This window comes from Molossus molossus, unplaced genomic scaffold (assembly GCF_014108415.1).
Source record: "Molossus molossus isolate mMolMol1 unplaced genomic scaffold, mMolMol1.p scaffold_m16_p_12, whole genome shotgun sequence".
Classification (NCBI taxonomy): domain Eukaryota; kingdom Metazoa; phylum Chordata; class Mammalia; order Chiroptera; family Molossidae; genus Molossus; species Molossus molossus.
Window position 1 is genome coordinate 2593831 of NW_023425347.1, and position 18266 is coordinate 2612096.

General features: G+C 44.1%; 1 protein-coding gene across 1 annotated transcript in view; it reads right to left on the reverse strand.

The window, feature by feature from the left end:
- Positions 1–13449: 13449 nt before the first annotated feature.
- ST6GAL2 (ST6 beta-galactoside alpha-2,6-sialyltransferase 2) overlaps positions 13450–18266 on the reverse strand; it is a 46009-nt gene continuing 41192 nt past the window's right edge. The window contains exons 5-6 of the mRNA XM_036256591.1: positions 15217–15502; positions 13450–13863 (exon numbers count right to left, since the gene is read on the reverse strand). Of these exons, the coding sequence (XP_036112484.1) occupies positions 15246–15502 (257 nt within the window). The 3' untranslated portion in view covers positions 13450–13863; positions 15217–15245. The remainder of the gene's footprint in view (positions 13864–15216; positions 15503–18266) is intronic.

The window sequence follows — 18266 nt, forward strand, 5'->3', positions numbered from 1 at the left end:
AAGAAATATTATCATTGGGTTTACCCATATGGCATTTTGGATGACTTGTTTGTATTTTCATTCTCTGCACCTCAGATTACCTCCATCAATAAGAGTTCTCATCATCTCCAAAGAGAAGATCTACAAGTACCTACAGGAATCTTTTTTCTTCTTACTATTTTACTTTGATTCAAATATACAGGTATATATATGTGTGTGTGTGCATATATACACACCTACACATATATACATATGTATATACACACTTGCATACAGATCCTCTGCAATAAAAGGAAGTGATTGCTGAGACTCCCTTGCCTGTATGTTCCTGTCTCTTGGCAATCTTCCTGGGCATTGTTTCTCAAAGTAGGATCCACAGACCTATCAGCCTGCTCAGATGGGTTTTCAAGGTTTTGTGAGTTTGCTTTATGAGCATTTGAAGTTGTGTGCCTTCACTTCTGTGACAGTCAAGAAATAGGTGGGATAGACGGGGGTGGTTGCGAGTTTTTGCGGCTCCTCCCATCGATAAGAGGAGTTGCATTTTCTCCCCTTTGGATCTGGACTGGCCTAAGAGACTTGCTTGACCAATAGAACCTGGTTGAAGTGACATTCTGAGACTTCTGAGGACGGAGCATCGGAGATGTTCATTTTCCATCCTGTACCCTTGGAATACTCTGAGAGGTCGTAGTTGCCTTTTACAAAGTCTGATAACCCTGAGACTGCTAGGTTAGGGAGACCGCATGAAACACTCCTGTTGACAGTCCCACTTGAGCCCAGCCTTCCAACCATCTTTGCAAAATGCCAGAGATGCCAACGAGCCAGCTGGATGAGCCCGTCCAGGAGCTATGTACAGAGAGCGGAAAAATAACTCAGCTAAGTGCGCATGGATTACAGGAACAACAAAATTATGACATTTCACAAAATGGCCCTATTTGACATCTGGAACCCTTCAGGCAGCAACCAGAACTAGCCCATCAGTGTTCATTCCTTAAAATCATTTCGATCTGGATGCACAGCCATCTTCTGGAAGTGGCCAGACCGTAATATTTCATGCTTTGAGAGACTCTAGGCTCTGATATAATTAGTCAACTCGGCTTTCGCAGCCTTGAAAGCAGCCACAGATAACACGCACATGAATGAGCCGCAGAGAGAACATGACCGCAGGCCCTGAGGATCTGCCAGAGGGAGCGGGATGTCACACTGCCCACACCAGTGGCACAGACAGCAGGAGAGACCCAGTGAGCACGGAGCCAGGGGACGCCGCAGAGCACGGCTGGGAATGGCAAGGCCCAAAGGGGAGAGGGCACAGTCCACGAAAGAACCAGACCAGAGGCCTCGAGACTGCAGGGAGCAGGAGGCCGTGGCTCTGCTGCACAGGCCCGTAGTCAGACACTAACTAGCAATGAGGACGTTTAGCATGGACGGGTGATGGCGGAGGACCAGACTTCCTCCTGGGGCCGCACGCACCATGAGCAGCCGCCCCTCACATAGCTGAAGATTTTCTTTGAATAAAACCTTGGTTGCATTTTTGAATATCAATACATTTGAGTATAATTTTTAGAAATAAAATGGAGTATATTTATTTATAATTTGTTGAGCTATGATTCACCTGCCACACAATTCACCCTGTGAAGTATACAGTTCAGTGGTTTGGAATATATTCACAGGCCTGGGCCAACATCACCACTCTCTAACTCCAGAACTTTCCATCACCCCAAAAAGGAATCCCATACCCACTGTGGTCAGCCCCTATTTCCCCTGTCCCCAGCCTCTAAGAACCACTAATCTACTTTCTGTCTCTATGGATTCGCCTAATTCTGGGTATTTCATATAAACAGAAACATACAATATTTATTCTTCTGTGACTGACTTCTTTTACTTAACACATTGTTTTTAAGGTTCATCCATGTTGTAGCATATATGACTTCATTCATTTTTGTGGCAGAAAAATTCCATTGTGTGGATTTACCACCTTCTCTTTATCCATTTATCAATATAAACATTTGAATTATTTCTATTTTTTGACTATGGTGAATAAGGCTGCTAAGCACATTCACGTACATGTTTTATGTGGATAAATGTTTATATTATTTGGGGTGTAGCATTGGTTTTCTATGACTGCTACAACAAATGACCATTGTTAGTGACTTAAGAATGCATTGCAGTCCTCAGTGGTTAGAGCATCAGCCTGTGGTCCAGAGAGACCCAGGTTTGGTTCCTGCTAAGGGTACGTACCTTGGCTGCAGTTTGTCCCTGGCCCTGGTTGGGTCGTGCGGGAGGCAGCCACTCAATGTGTCCCTTTCACGTTGATGTTTCTCTCTCTCTTTCTTCCTCCCACTCTATCTGAACAAAAAATGAAAAATGTCCTCAGGTGAGGACAAAAAGAAGAAGAAGAATGCATTGCCTTCTAGTTCTGTAGTTCAGAAGTCCCGTGGAGCTCAGGGGACTAAGGTGCAGCTTCACTCCCACTGGACGCTCCACTCCGGGCCCTTCCCAGTGTGAGAGGCGACCCACACCCTTGGCTCGTGGCTCTCTTCTCTGCCATTAACGACAGAGCTTTGCACACAGCATCCTCTGGTTCTCCTTATTCACGTGCTTCTCTAATTCAGTTACTATCCTTATGGTGACATTATGCCCACCCTCAGCTTCCAGGATAATCTTCCTACTTTAAGGTCAGCTGGTGGGCAACCTTAATTACATCTGCAACCTTAGTACCCTTTACCATTTAACAGAATTCAGTCACAAGTTCCAGAGGTCTTTAGGGGCAAGTATTCAGCCTACCACAGGCGTATACCTAGGTTGAATTACTGAAGTCTTTTGGTCACTGTAGCTTTAATTTCTGAGGAATTGCAAAACTGTTTTCCTAAGCAGATACACCATTTCACATTCCCACTAGCAATGTATGAGAGTTCCAATTTTGCTCCATTCCCACTAACACTTGTCTGCTTTTTGATGATAGCCATTCTGGTGGGTGTAAAGTGGTATCACGTTTTGGTTTTGACTTGCATTCCCCAATGGATAATGATGTTGAGCATTGTTCATGGTGCAGTTCCATTTGTAGAACTATCTATTCAAGTCATTTTTGAGGTTTGTCTTTATACTTTCTTGGTGTCCTTTGAAGCACAAAGTTTTTAATTTGCTGAAGTCCAGTTTATATATTTTAAAATTCATTAATTATTTCTTCTGGCTATAAAAATCTGCTTTTAAGCCCCTGTGGCAAATTTTTCAATTCAGGTATTATACTCCAAAATTAGTATTTGGTTCTTTTTATAATATCTATATTTTTATTGCCATTCACTAATGTGTGAACAATTGCTCTCACGCTTTTATTAATTAGACATGGTTATCTTTAATTTTCTGAACACATTTATAATAGCTGACTTAAAAAATTTATCTAGTAGGTCCAAAATCAGTCTTCTTCATGGATTTTTTTCTCATATATTTGCACTATAGTTTCCTGTTCATTTTATGTCTCATATTTTTGTTGTTGTTGAATACTGGACATTTTAAATAATATGGCAATTCTGGAAGTCGGATTCTCCCCCCCCCCTTTTCCAAGGTGACTTATTTTTGCTATTTTTGTATTTACTAAGTTCTGTATTACTTGATGTATGGAGCTCTCAAAGTTTCTGTTCCATTAGTTCAGTGTTCAGCTAATGATTGGACAGGGATTTCCTTAAATGCCTTGAACCAACCAGTCAGCTATCCTTTGTTGAAGGGTCTATGTGTGTACTAGAGCATGTCTTCAGTACATGACTTTCAGGTTGGCCAGGTGTGAGAGATTAGGGCCTTCTCAGGTATTTTCTGAATATGCACACTTCCCTGCATGACCTTCCAGATTCACAGGAATTATCAGTGCTTTTCAAAGCCTGCTACAGACATCTCATTCCCAGTTTTTGCTTATAAGGTTTTGGTCAGCCTCTTGTTAGCCCCGACTGATATGGCTGTCTCAAACAGATCCAGTGTTAAACAATTGTTGCTGGTTGTTTTCAACAAACACCCTGAGGATAGGGCTGTTAGCTCAAAATGACTCTGAATCAGGTAAAATAACTACAGTCTCTGATAATGGAGCTTTTCAGTGAGCTGCAAGAAAGGTCAATAGTGATGGTTTGCTGAAGTTTTCAGGAAGTTCAGACACCACCTGGACCCTGCAGTAACCGCTAGCACTCTGGTTTTCAAGCTGCCGTACTTGTGAGGCTGTTCTCTGGGGCTCACTGGGGGAAAGGATGAGAAGAGTAAACTAAAATGCCATAGAGCTCCCTGACCTTCCAGAGATTTAACCATTTGTTAAAATAAACACTCCTTGGATTTTTGCAAGCCTTTAGCTAATTTCCTAAGGTCTGAAAGATTTGATTTTAACAATTCCTGCCAGTATTCTTATTGCTTTTATGGAGGAAAAGGCCTTCTGGAAGGCCTTACTTGATCATTTCAGGAGTGTTTCTCTGTGATTCAGAATTTTAACAAAACTCTGAAGAATGGGGTTAAAACCAACTAGATTAGAAATATCATTTTTCATTCATACCAAGATTGATTTTTCTTCACATTTTATTATCTCCAAAGTTGAAATACATGCTGCATTCACTATTTGCTAGTTAGCAGTCCTGAGAAATTCATTATCTACTTGTTGACATCAAAACTGTACAATGTGTGAGCAGCTTAGGAGAAAATCCTGTAGACGATAGTAAAACATTATCTAAAAAGTGGTGAATCACTATTGCTTCTGACAGCACAAGGGCAATTTTGGATGGGGTGGGGTTAGAAATTAAAGACTCATTAAAAAAAGTGATTCATAGGAGTGGAAAATGGCAGCAGAGTGAATGGAAGCAACACAGCCCATATCCCAGGATCAAACTGGAATTACAACTAAAATAAAGACAAATCATTGGGAAAAACCATCTGAAAAGCATCTGGAGAGAACACATACAATCAGGGAGAAAAAAAGGACACCAAATCGAGCTTGATAGGAACTGCAGAGGTGGGTGAAAGCAGGCTGGGATCCCACGAACAGCAGCAGAGAGCTGTATTAGCTGAGTGTGCTTCCTGCTGAGAAAGTGGGAGTTTTAAAAAGCACCAAATCAGCTCCAGCCACTCACTCTGGGCTCTGGCAGAGGGAGGCTGGACTGGACTGGAACTGTGTGGAGAGAGTCTGGGGCTCCCGGCTCAGGAAAGAGCTGGACAGAACAGGAGTTTTGTGCTGAATCACTCCCTCACAGGACAGTAGCCATCTTACTCAGAGCCCCTGGGAGAAGCAACATTTCCTCCTGCAGGAATTAAACACCACCAGGCCAGGCCAGAGAAATGCAAATTGGTGCTCATTAACAACGAGTCTGATAACAAGCAAGTGCCCCCCCTGCTGGAAGCCTTCTGATTTTTCATTCAGCTAAGTGCTACAAATTGAGGCCCATCAAGCAACTGAAACAGCCTCCAGAAAATAAGCTAGAGGATAACAGAACCTTTCCTTGGCTTTCAAATCTACGCAGGAAAGTAAGATTTTACAGTGCTGCTTAATGTGGGTCCTCCCACAATCATTCTAACCCAGTAGAGGAAGCCACAAACAGCAGAACACCAACATTCACAGGGAACATTCGGCAGGCTCCAAAACTCACTGAGAAAGCCAAAATGGTGAAACAAAAAATACAAATCCCAAATGAAAAAATAAGATAATTCTGCAGGAGAAGAAATGAATGACACAGAATTAAGGAAGATATCAAAGGAAGAGTTTAGAGTAATAATCATGAGGAAACTCAACAGTGAGTAAAGATATAAAAATGTTGAAAACCAACCAATTGGAAATGAAGAATGACACCGCAGAAATAAAGAACACATTGGAAGGATAACCAGCAGAGTAGAGGAAGTTGAGTACTGGATCAGTGAATTAGAAGACAGGGTAGAAAATACCACTCAATCAAAAAAAAAAAACAGAAAGAAAAACATTAAAAACAAACAAACAGGAAGACAGCCTAAGAGAACTGTGGGACAACATGAAACACAACAACATCTGCATCATAGGAGTGCCAGAAAAAAAAAAAGAAGAAAATGAACAAAGGTTAGAGAATATATTTGAACAAATAGTGACAGAAAACTTCCCTAACTTGGTGAAGGAAAAAGGCATTTAAGTTCAAGAAGCACAGAGAGCACCAAGTAAGAAGAACCCAAACAGGCCCACACCAAGACACATAGTAATCAAAGTGCCAAAAATTCAAGACAAAGGAGAATCCTAAAAGCAGCAAGAGAGAAGCAACAGGTTACCTACAAAGGAAACCCCATAAGGCTCTTAGCTGACTTCTCAACAGAAACACTACAGGTCAGAAGGGAATGGCATGAAGTAATCAAGGTCATGAAAAACAAGGATCTGAATCCAAGACTACTCTACCCAGCAAGGCTATCATTCAAAATAGAAGGTCAAATAAAGAGCTTCCCAAACAAAAAAAGGCCAAGGGAATACATTAGCACCAAACCAGCACTGCAAGAAATGTTAAAGGACTGCTGTAATTAGTAGAAGAAATAGGAAAAAAAATATAACCACACTAAACAAAAATGGCAAGAAATATGTACATATCAGTAATCACATTAAATGTAAATGGATTGAATGCTCTTGATAAAAAGACACAGAGTAGTCGATTGGATAAGAAAGCATGACTCATATATACGTTGTTTACAAGAGACCTTCACAACAAAAGACTCACATAGGTTGAAAGTGAAGGGGTGGAAAAAAAACAAAACTTTCCAAGCAAATGGAAAGGAAAAATAAGCTGGGGTAGCAATGCTAGATATCTGATAAAATAGACTTCAAAATGAAGGCCATAGCTAGAGACAAAGAAGGCCACTACATAATATTGAAAGAATCTATCCAACAGGAGGATATAACCTTGGTAAATAAATATGCACCAAACATAGAAGCACCATAATACATAAAAAACTTCTGGAGGACTTCAAAGGAGAAATCAACAGCAATAAAATCATAGCAGGGGACTTCAACACCCCACTGACATCACTGGATAGATCCTCTAGACAAAAAAATTTAACAAGAAAACAAAAACTCTAAATGATGTAGTAGATCAAATGAATTTGATAGATATCTATAAAGCAATATATCCCAAAAATGCAGAATTCTCATTCCTCTCAAGTGCACACGAGACATTCTCAAAGATCGGCCACATGGTAGGACACGAAGTCTCTACAAGTACAAGAAGACTGAAATTATATCAAGCATCTTCTCAGATCACAATGGCATGCAACTACAAATCAACTACAACAAAAACATGCAAAAACATTTAAACACATAAAGGCTAAATAGCATGTTATTAAACATCAAATGGGTTACCAAGGAGATCAAGGAAGAAATTTAAAACTTCTTGGAAATCAATGAAAATGAACACACAACAACACAAAATATGGGACACAGAGAAAGCAGTTCTGAGAGGGAAGTTCATAGCACTACAGGCCTACCTCAAGAAACAAGATGATTTCTAATTGACTTGCTAACCCTACAACTTAAAGAACTAGATAGCAAACAAAAATAAAAACCCAGAGCTAGCAGAAGGAAAGAAATACTAAAGGTCAGAGCAGAAATAAAGAACAAAGAAACCAAAAAAAGAGAACAATTCAAAAGACCAAGGAAACAAAGAACTGGTTCTTTGAAAAGACAAACAAGATGGATGGATCCTTAGCTAGACTCACCAAGAAACAAAGAGAGAGGATCCAAATAAACAAAATTAGAAACAAAAGAGGAGAAGTAACAACTGACACCACAGAAATAAGAAGGATCATTAACAAATACTATGAACAATTATACGCCAAAAAATTGGATAATCTGGGAAAAATGGGCAAATTTCTAGAAGCAAAGTTTCCCAAAACTGAATCGGGAAGAGAGAGAAAACTTGAACAGACATTAACAAATAAGGAAATTGAAGATGTAATCAAGAACTCCCAGCAAACAAAAACCCAAGCCTGACAGCTTCACGGGGGAATTTTACCAAATATTCAAAGATCTAACTAACAACCATTGTCCTCAAATTTTATAAAAAGTCCAAGTAGAAGGAAGACTTCCAATCTCATTTTATGATGCCAGCATAATTCTAATATCAAAACCATATAAAGACACTACAAATATCACACGATCTCACTTATTTGTGGAATATCATGATTAAAACAAGCTGATGAACAAAACAGACCCAGAGATATAGTAGTAGGGTATAGACTGACAAACCTCGGAAGAGGAGGACAGGGGAATGGAGGGAAGAGATAAACCCCAAACTCACATGCATGTATGTGTAAACATGGACATAGACAACACCGCTGGGCTGGGATCAGGAGGAGGGTGTCAATGGGGGAAAAAGGAGAAACATTTCTAACAAAAAAAAATTAATTAAAGAAAAAAGTGATTTAGTTGAGGTTAAAGCCTCTGAGTGTGTTTTAAGAGAACACTAAAGCCCTGTCCGGTTTGGCTCAGCGGTTAGAGCGTCGGCCTGCAGTACAGAGAAAGAGAACACTAAAAAGTTTGTTTCACTTGTATTTTGCTTTCTGTGTACACAAAGGTGACATGGAACAAAAATTTATGTCTAAATAAATCGAAAAGCTTATTCAACAACTATTTTGAAGTTACTATTGTTACTGCAAATAGGTGAGCAAAGAAAACATTTTAAATCTTTTAGTAAGCACGTTAAAAATGTAAAAAGGAACAGGTGGTATTAACTTTAATAACATGTCTTTATTTAAACCAATGTATCTAAAATACTGTTTCAACTTGTCATCAATGTATATTTTACATTCATCTTTTCGTACCATGTCCTAGAAATCCAGGGAGTATTTTAACTGTACTTCACCTCTCAGCTCCGAGGAGCCACGTTCCAAGTGTTCGGTGTCCACGTGTGGCCGTGGCCAGAGTGTTGAGCAGCGTGTGCCTATGTAAGATGTAAGACTCACATCATAGTTCAGTTGCAGCAGCTTTCTTTGTAATGGTACACATGAAAAAGGGTGCGACTTCTACTTATGTCTTAGGTTAGATGAACTATGATACTTTTTACCTTGTGTTGGAAAGGGAATTAAAAAATTAAGTTTAGTCATGGAAAATAATTAAGTCAGTTTCTTTCACGTCCCTGCTATGAAGTTCAGACGAGGGTCTTCCAGACCGCAGGCCACCTTCTGCGTCAGCGCTGAGCCTCTGACCTCTACGGAGGGCAGTGCCCTTCATCTCGGGCCCAGGGAGCCTGGGCCTCTGCCTTCCTCCAGGGCTCCCTCGGCCGCTGGGCTCCCTCAGGCAGCTTCCCTCAGTGAGAGTAAGAGCAGCTCAGAGAACCCCCCATCTCCTGCATCAGCACTGCATCAGCCGAGGAGCATGCCGCTGTTAGCCCATCCGTGAGGACATCCGGAGGTCAGCAGTGACAAGGAGAAGATCTCTTTCCAAAGTGATTGATTTTTCTTTTACTTTGACTTTCGCAACCAGTTTTTGCATTTTCCGACATCAGCACAGCTTTGTCCTGCAGCATGATAGGGTTTAGTGAGGCCAGCAGCTGGGGAGCGGGGGTGACCCAGTCCCCCCGCCTTCTCTGGCCGCATCAGCAGCACCCTCTGCATTGGGCTGTGGCAGAGAGACTGGCTTTTTAGTAACAAAATAAGAATGGTACTTGATTGACACGTACAGTTCAGATACACTTCAGTGTTCTGGGAATTTGTTAAAAATATAAAAGTACAATTTATCCTCCAAAATGGAGCCCTTGGAGTATGCCGGGGTATGGGATTTTTGAGTGTGAGAGAGTTACCTCAGGGAGGGGCTGCTCTAAAAGACTAACGTGCTGGTTCCAAGGTGGACTTTGCAGTCAGACAAGGACAGCAAGCTCGGCTGGTGTCACTGCCCGGCTGTGCGACCGCAGGCTGACGAACTCGCTGACCCCTCTGACCCCTCTCTCCTGGAGCGATGGAATGATCTCCCGGGACAGTGGTTCCGCGAGGACGGCCTGCACTCCCATAGGCCTGCCTGAATGACTTTCAGTGAGTTATGCTCGGGGTGGTGCCCCGTTTCTGCACAGGGCAGCTGATAACTGTTAAGCGTGGTGGGCTCTAGGTTCTGTCACCACTGCCTTTTACGCAGTGGTCACAAATGACACGTAGACAAACGTGCGGCTGCTAATACCACGTTGTGGACGAAAACAGACTGTGGCCACGACTGCCAACCCGGCTACGGGCAGAGGAGCCAGCGGAGGGGCAGTGCGGGACCCGCTCCCTGCACATTCGTGTGGCCGGGTTTCTTGGGCGCAGACATCAGTGTACAGAGCTGGGTCAACAGACGAGCCTGTAGTCTGAGACAGTCTGGGTTCTAAATGAATGAATTTGGTATGCAAATGGCACTAGTTTTTTACTTTCTCACTTCAGCCTTCCTTCTTCCTACCCTGTTCTCCCCCCACGTCCTTCCCGGCTTTGCTGGCTAAGTCGGCCTTGTCTGTGCGTCCCGGGTCCGAGGCAGGCCCTCCCCGGCTGCTCTCTGAGTGGGGGTGGCGTCCTCTGAGCCTTCCCTGACCAGGCCTGGGCTTTAGTTATCTGGAGCAAGCAGTCCTGTTCCAGGGAAGAAAGCCGGCGATAAGGAGGTGGGCCGTCCTCTGGGATTCTGCACCGCGTCAGCAGTGATCCGTGTCCCAATTCCCCACCTGCTCAGTCAGCCCTCACGTCAAACCCCTAGTGCTCCCTCAAGGACTCCCTCACATTCTAACCAAAAGCACAAATGCCGGGGGTTTCTTTCAGGAGCCTAATGAACTGACTGCCCCCTGCACGCAACGCGAGGCTAACCTGACACTGCAGTGGGCTGAGGTGCTCGCTGCCTCCAGGCCTCCCTCTAATAACTGATCTGAACTGTGACTTCAAGCCCCTTGGAACTAACGAAGTCTCCCAAGGCAGCAAATTCATCAGAGTGCTGGGCTGAGTGGACATCAGGCTCTGTTAGCTGACATGCCCCTTTGGCTTGGTCCTGCGCTGCCGTCCCGCGTGTGTGCGTCCACGCTCCCCGCGGGGAGGCGTTGCTGGGGCTTCTTCTCAGGTTCCGATTCGACCCCAGCCTGTGGCTTCCTCCCGGGGACGCCTCATGGTTTCGCCACCCACTCATCTGCACGTGCAACTTCGACACATGAAAACAGAAACTTCTACACAAGTGAAAAGCGTTTTATTTACAAGAAAAAGTCTGTACACTGTGCATACATAAAAATACACAAAAACAAAATAGAAAATAGAAAAATGTTAAAACATGTACAAACACTTTTAAAATGTGACTCCTGGAAAACCTTAAGCCTTAGTTGGTTTGAAGAACACACATTTCATTTTAAAAATTATCATACAAAAAAAGTCTCAAAGCTGTTAAAAAAGTTCACTGATTTCCACCAGAAAATTTTCCTAAGTACTTTGATCTAGGATGAAACAGAACGTGCAATACCATACATGTTAGGTCTTACTGACCAGTGCAGTTGATCTGCTGAACCCTACCTACATAAGAACGTTCTTTTCCATAGAACCAATGAATGGACCTTCCCTTATCTTGTAAAAGCCATGAGCTTGTATAAGCTTCTCATCAAACGTTAGAATGAAATTAGGCTGGGGGGGGGGGGCTCACCCTGTTACCTGTGGTTTGTCTGATGTGCTTTCCAATGCAGCCCAGATGTGTAAAACTCGAGTGTGGGAAGACTACATTGTTTTTTAACAGAAGGACATATAACATTTGCTTCCTTCTCTTAAAAAAATTGTGTTTGCATAAAGTAAAATGTATTGTAAAGGTTTCAGAAATAAATGTTTGATGAAAAAAGACAATATAAATCAAACCATGTGTGTAGATATGTGTCTATACAATTATATCTATATCTATATGCACACTTTTTATAACAAGAGTGAGAACTATATCAATATCTTTAATTCTTTAAATTCCACTAGTCCAAACTTGTAGAGGAATAGGCTGCATTATTATTACATTTTTACTAAAAGGCTTCATTCATTCACTAAAACAAGAATCGGCACTTACATTTGATCCTTGAATTGACGGAGAAGCACCTTTCATTTACTGACTGTGCAGATAATGCCCAGGGCGGAGACATGCAGACTATTTTCACAATGGAAATGCTCAGAGCACAAAAAACACACGTGAATACAGGCACGCTCCAGGTAAGCAGTTCATTCCTGAACGCAGCTGCCCTCACCAACTGTGCAACCCTGGGCCGAGCGCTCAACCAGGAGCGTGAGCAGTCACAGACAGTGTGGTGAGTACATGCAGGGCTGTGTGGCCTATACATTCAGTCATCCATTTCCCGTAACCCTCCCGCCTCCCCTCGGGTTCCTCTCCATAGCCAAGCAGAACTGAGCCAGGTCACTTTGGCCACCAGCCCAAAGTGCACTGTGCCGTGCTCTCCAGAGAGGCTCAGAGCACCCGAGTCCAGTGTGCAGACCTCACATACCATGTGATGTAAGGCTGACCCCACCTGAGCTGGCTTAGCAGGGCCTGAGTAACGTGGTGGACGGGAGTGCGGCCCCACATGGCTTGTTCTTGAGAAGACAGCCCTGTGTGAACGGATGCGGGGCCAGACACGGGGCAGCCCTGCACTCCCCCCGAGAAGGCTCCTGTCACACTCACCCCGCCGGGCTGGGAGCAGGTGGAAGGGTCAGGGACAGTCTAGATGAAGGTGAGTTGTCATTCTTTGCCAACACATTTGTTTCTTTGTGCTTACAACAACAAAAATAAAAAAAGATCAAGTGAAATGATCATGAAATATACAGCGCCGTGACCTCTGTTGGTTCTGAGAGTGAAGCAAGGGACACCTGCTGGCCTCGGGTTGCACCACAAGGACCTGACCAGTGTGCATCACAGACGAGGATGAGGGGTTCTGGCCAGGCGCCCAGTCCGGCTAACTCTCGAAGCAGGCGTCCGCTCCCCAACTGCTGATATTGTGAGAGGCTGAACAATGTAAACTTTTAAGTAGAAGACAGCCCAGCCCATGCTATATTAACATGTAGATCACATTTTTGAAATGTTTAACAAATCCTGATTCCCAAGAGTCTTTAAACAATAAATGCAAAAATTTTAATTAATTTTTTTCTGTACTCTTCAGTCTTTCTTATAATTTCAGTGAGAATGAAAGTACTTCTAAAAAATATATGTAATGCCCTGGCAGGTTTGGCTCAGCAGTCAGAAAGTTCAATTCCCGGTCAAGGGCACGTATCTGGGTTGCAGGTTCAATCCTCGGCCCTGGCCGGGCTCCTGCAGGAGGCAGCCAATTGATGCGTCTCTCTCACATCGATGCTTCTCTCTCTCCCTCCCTCCTTTCCACTTTATCTAAAAAATCAATGAAAGAACATCCTCGGGTGAGAATTAACAAAAAATAATAATAAAAAAATAAAAACTCTGTTACAAATTATGCAATTTAAAAATCTTTGAAGTATTTTCTGGGGTTTTTGAACTTGAATATTTACATTGACCCCAATAAATTTCCCTCTAACCAATTTCTCAAGTCATCCAAGGGGGTGTCCTGGGTACTAAAGATGTGGGAAGGGCATCCACCGCATCAGGGCCACCTCAGGAGCGTCCAGGATCACCGAGCCCATCGCCCACTAAACATGGTACAAGACTAACTCTTTCAGGAAATAAGAAAAGTGCTTGACCATGTCTGCTCAGACATGAGAGAATGTGTAGGACAAAATACTCATCCCGTCTCACAGAAACAAAGTTCTCAAAGGGGCTTTCGTGGACACCGCCACGTCAGACCTCCTGGCCACCCTCCTCACCACTCAGCAGCCACAGGCCACGTCTGCCATCCAGCCGGGTTTCTGCTCAGGAGGCGGACCAAACAGCTGTCAGTTCTGTAAATCACTCCTGCTCAAGAAAGCAGTCTGAGAGGGCTCGGGAAAGAGACAGTCCTGGAACAAAGAAACTTTCCATAAACTCCTGACATTCACACACCTTCCAGGGAGAAGTATCTAATGAAGCTGTTCTGGTCACTGCGAAGTGTTAACCAGACTGTTGAAGTATGTTTATGTTATATATTGAAATAACACCATGTTAATTAAGGTATGTCAAATGTTTCTGTTTCATCATGCTTATATCAAAAGTTTTTTTTCAATGTACCAGTGACAAAAGTTAAGACTAAATAATACAAAAGCTGAATATAGCCAATGCACTGGTGACAATTTTCCCTCCAACTGCTTTTCCCCCTGAAGCTGACAGGTGTTTTCTTTGTTGCTAAAGACCCACACTTTCATACAATTTTACTTAATTATATGGCTTTGTTGTGTTGCTGACATAAAACGTACTGTGAAAACAAGGATGGGATTCCTAAATGCCCATCTGTAGAAAGAACTAGTGTCGGGTTTCCAATAGCTGATATTAACCTGCAAGAAATCCTCGTGAAGGACACAGTGTGCTTCCGGAAGCACAGGGTCACTGGTCCGAAACCCTTCCTTCGGGATGGAAGGAGCCCCCTCCCACAGGTGCGTCGTCACCGCCAGGGCGCAGAACTGCGAGGCCGTGGGGAGGGCTGGCAGGTGGCAGGGAACGTCCTGTGCAGGGCCACCTGCAGCCTCGTGACTGACTTCCCAGGGATGTTCCTTGCCACCTGGGGACACTCTCAGCTGGGTAAGGAAATCGCAGCAAAACCAGGCATCTCCTCTGAGGTGCTGTTCTGGGGCTGGTTGTTCTGGGCCTGCTCAACATGGATGTTGTGTGGTTTCAGAAATGTGTCCTGATACTCAGAGCAAATCGCTCAGTGGCCACGGGAGGCAGAGATGGCGAATGCTTGGTTTGGAAGCGTGGGCACCTCACAGGACCTCCTAAAGATTTCTGCTGTTGAGATAAACACCTCTGAGTGATAATTCAGACATTCGTCATAAACTCTAGAATCTTTAATGATGAATGCCCGTCCAAGTGACACACCGGATGTGATCACACTGTAACTCAACGTCAGTGCTGCGAGGTATACACCGTTTCTTAAGAGTAGATGTGTCCCTGACCAACCCTGATAAGCCATGCCCCAGGCATAAGAAAAGCTTAACATTTTTGTTATACATTTTCTTTTTTTCCAGCTATTCTTTCTTGATCTTTTGTTCCCTTTTAATTCCATTACTATATTCAAAGCAGTAATAAATACTCAATGGCTTAGAAAGAAAATAATTCTCGTGGCCATCACTAAGTTCCAGTTTAAAGACTCAAGACTACATGGCCTGAAAACGACATCTTCAAGTATCCTTTTGTGACGGAGGACACAACAGTAGTACCTTACTGCACACTGGCTCCCAGAGTCCCGTCAAGCGGCGGGGGCGGGGCAGCGCAGGGCGCGCAGCCCGGGCAGCACGGCCTTGCCCTTGCGGTGCAGGTCCCCCTGCGCGCCCGCGTTCAGGCGCAGCACCAGCAGCTTCTCGTAGAGCAGCGGGTGGTAGGCCCCGAGCGTGCAGGCCGCGTCGTAGTACAGCTCGTGGTAGTGGCAAAGCTCCGTCTGCCGCACGGACGGGATGTATTCGTACACGTGCACCTCACTGCACAGGGACATCATGATGAGGATTCCTGATGTGGAAAGGAGATTGGAAGCGATGAACTCCACGTGGGAGGGGAATGTGGGACCGGTGCTGGCGGGAAAGGCAGTGGCCAAAACCTTGCTCTGCGTTCGCTCTTTTTACAGCTGCGGGCTCTCAAGTGCCAGGACGTGGGAGGACCGGTGCACGGGGTGCGGGGCATATTGAGGTGCAACTCCCGCAGCCCTGGCCAGGTGGCTCAGTTGCCTGGAGCATCGCGGTACAACTGAAGGTTGTGGGTTCGATTTCCAGTCAGGGCACATACTTGGGTAGCAGGTTTGATCCCTGGTTGGGGTGCATATGGGAGGCAACTAACTGACGTGTATCTCTCACTTTGATGTTTCTTTCTCTCTCACTCCCTTCCTCTCTCTCTCAAATCAATAAATACATATCCTCAGGTGAGAATTTTTTAAAAAAGGATGAAATACTAGTATATACGTACTTGTTCTATTGATTACTGTGGGACCAACAATAAAAGACAATGTTACTAAACTTGAAGGCCGCAGTCTCACGGGAACACATGATCAAACTGATCATAAAATAACCGCTTCATTATACCTTAGATATAAAACAGCTGTCTGAGTGAAAGAAATAGGGTTGTAGACAGAGAGTTTAAGATTCAGATTAACAAAATTATTTTTCTCACTTGAAGTGTCAGCATTATAGTTGCTTCAATTTCTTTATTTTAATGTTCAGACAGACAGCTGTAACCCTAACCATCACCGAGCCAACAGGCTTTCTTTTCCTGGTGTCACCTGGTTAACACCCCTTGAATGTTAGAAAGATGTGCACCTCCCTTTCATTGAAAAGGGAACCCCTGAAAGTCAGTTCCAGTTACAGGCAATGTTTGTCTGCAGAGGGCAATCCTATTTCTAATTAATTAACCCTGTTTGCATCATGAAAACCCCACAACCAGAGAAAGTCCTGCACAAGGGGCACGGGGAGAAGGAGAGGGGCCTACTTTGCACAGGACAGGCGGAGGGCTTGCCCAGGGCAGGTGAGGCCGGAAGCTAAAGGGGACCTGGGGGACACGGGTGAAGGGAGACTGGAGAAGGATGCTGCTCCAGAAACGACAGAGGTGCCCTGCCCAGAAGACTCTACAAGCTGTGCTTGCGAGCCTCGATATAGCACTGAGGCCGAAAGGAATGCATGTTCCTAACAAAGAGAAGTCTATTCCGTTCAAGTTGATAAAGTGAACTTGTTCTCAAGAGCGAGGTCAGAACTCCCAGTTACTGGTCAGCTCTTCTCAGTTCTACCAGTTTCCTCCTCCTCTTCCAGGGCTGACCTACGGTCCAGCTCTGGCCCCTTCCTTGGGCTGCCCCAAAGTGACAGCGATTCAGATGACCCAGAGAGAACCAAGGACAGGCCCTTCTTCCTGAAGTTACAGAGGGCAGTGGGCACCAATCTGAGCAGCCAGTACAGGTTATAAAGAAGTCCTGCCTTCTGAAAAGCAATTACTGCTCCATGAACACTTTCCCTATTCCTCACAAAATCATCTATAAAGAACTGACACGATGAATAAGAAAGCCATGTGCCCAGGGAGAATTAAATTCTTTTATGCCCAGTGACTTTAAACCTGCAACAAACAAGAATGTTTTCTATTGATGAGGGCACAGGATCTGTGTCTGTGGAGGGAAAAAGCTTCAGTGTTTCCTCATCAGAGCTGTGTAACAAGTTCGTGGCCATGGCCAGTCCTGGCTGCTCTCCCAACCCTGGCTTTGGCCTGTGGTCACATTCTACACATTTGTGCACACTAGTGCATTGTTACAACCTGCCTGCAGATGGCAATGAAGAGCTTTCCACGAGCCTGTTCCCTGGGCCCTTCGAGAGCACAGCCTCATTCATGCAGACTGTGGGCAACTGTATCTGAGCTGTTCCTTGCACCTCTGGTTTTTAAAGTAGATAGCTTTCAAAACTCAATATTATACTTTTCTTTTTATCCTTACCCGAGGACATTTTTGCATTTAAGATAGAGAGGATGAGAGGAGGAAGAGAGAGAGAAACATCAATGTGACAGAGACACATTGAGTGGTTGCCACCCACACGATCCCAACCGGGTAACCGAGGCACATGCCCTTAGTGGGAACCGATCCCTGGACTCTCTGGTCTGCAGGCCGACGCTCCAACGCTGAGCCAAACCGGCCAGGGCTCAATATTACACTTAAGAAATATGTTAGTCAGTGTGCTGTTCCTCCTCTTGAAGCAGTTCTCAAACTTCATACTGAAATAAATGACCCGGGCAGATTGTTACAATGCCACTCCTGGGACTTGTCCCCATCCCCAGAGATTTGGGTTCCATTGGCTTATGTTGGGGTCCAGGAAACAAAATTTTCAACAAGCACTCCTAAACTATCATGGTGAAAGCCCATTTAAGAAAATTCCAATCTATCACAGAAACAGTGCTTTTGTAAACTACAATAACAATGAATGATTAGAGATATGATCATATATTTGGATGTCACATTTCTATAAAAAGGTTGATCATATATCTGTGTCACATTTCTATAAAAAGTTTGAAGTATTTCAATTTGCACACTGATCTAGTTGTAGACCAAAAACAAGCATATCTGGCCCAATGCTGGCCCACTGCCCACACGTGGAGGACCATGCCGGTCTAAGACACCTTCTTTGAAAGACTCTGTTGTCAGGGATCCCCAAGCTGTCTCACAGTAGCTAGACATTCTACCTATTGGATAGTGAACACTCCTAAGGAGACCTTGGGGTAGGTTCCCTAGATATCCCTGCTGTCTATTGTC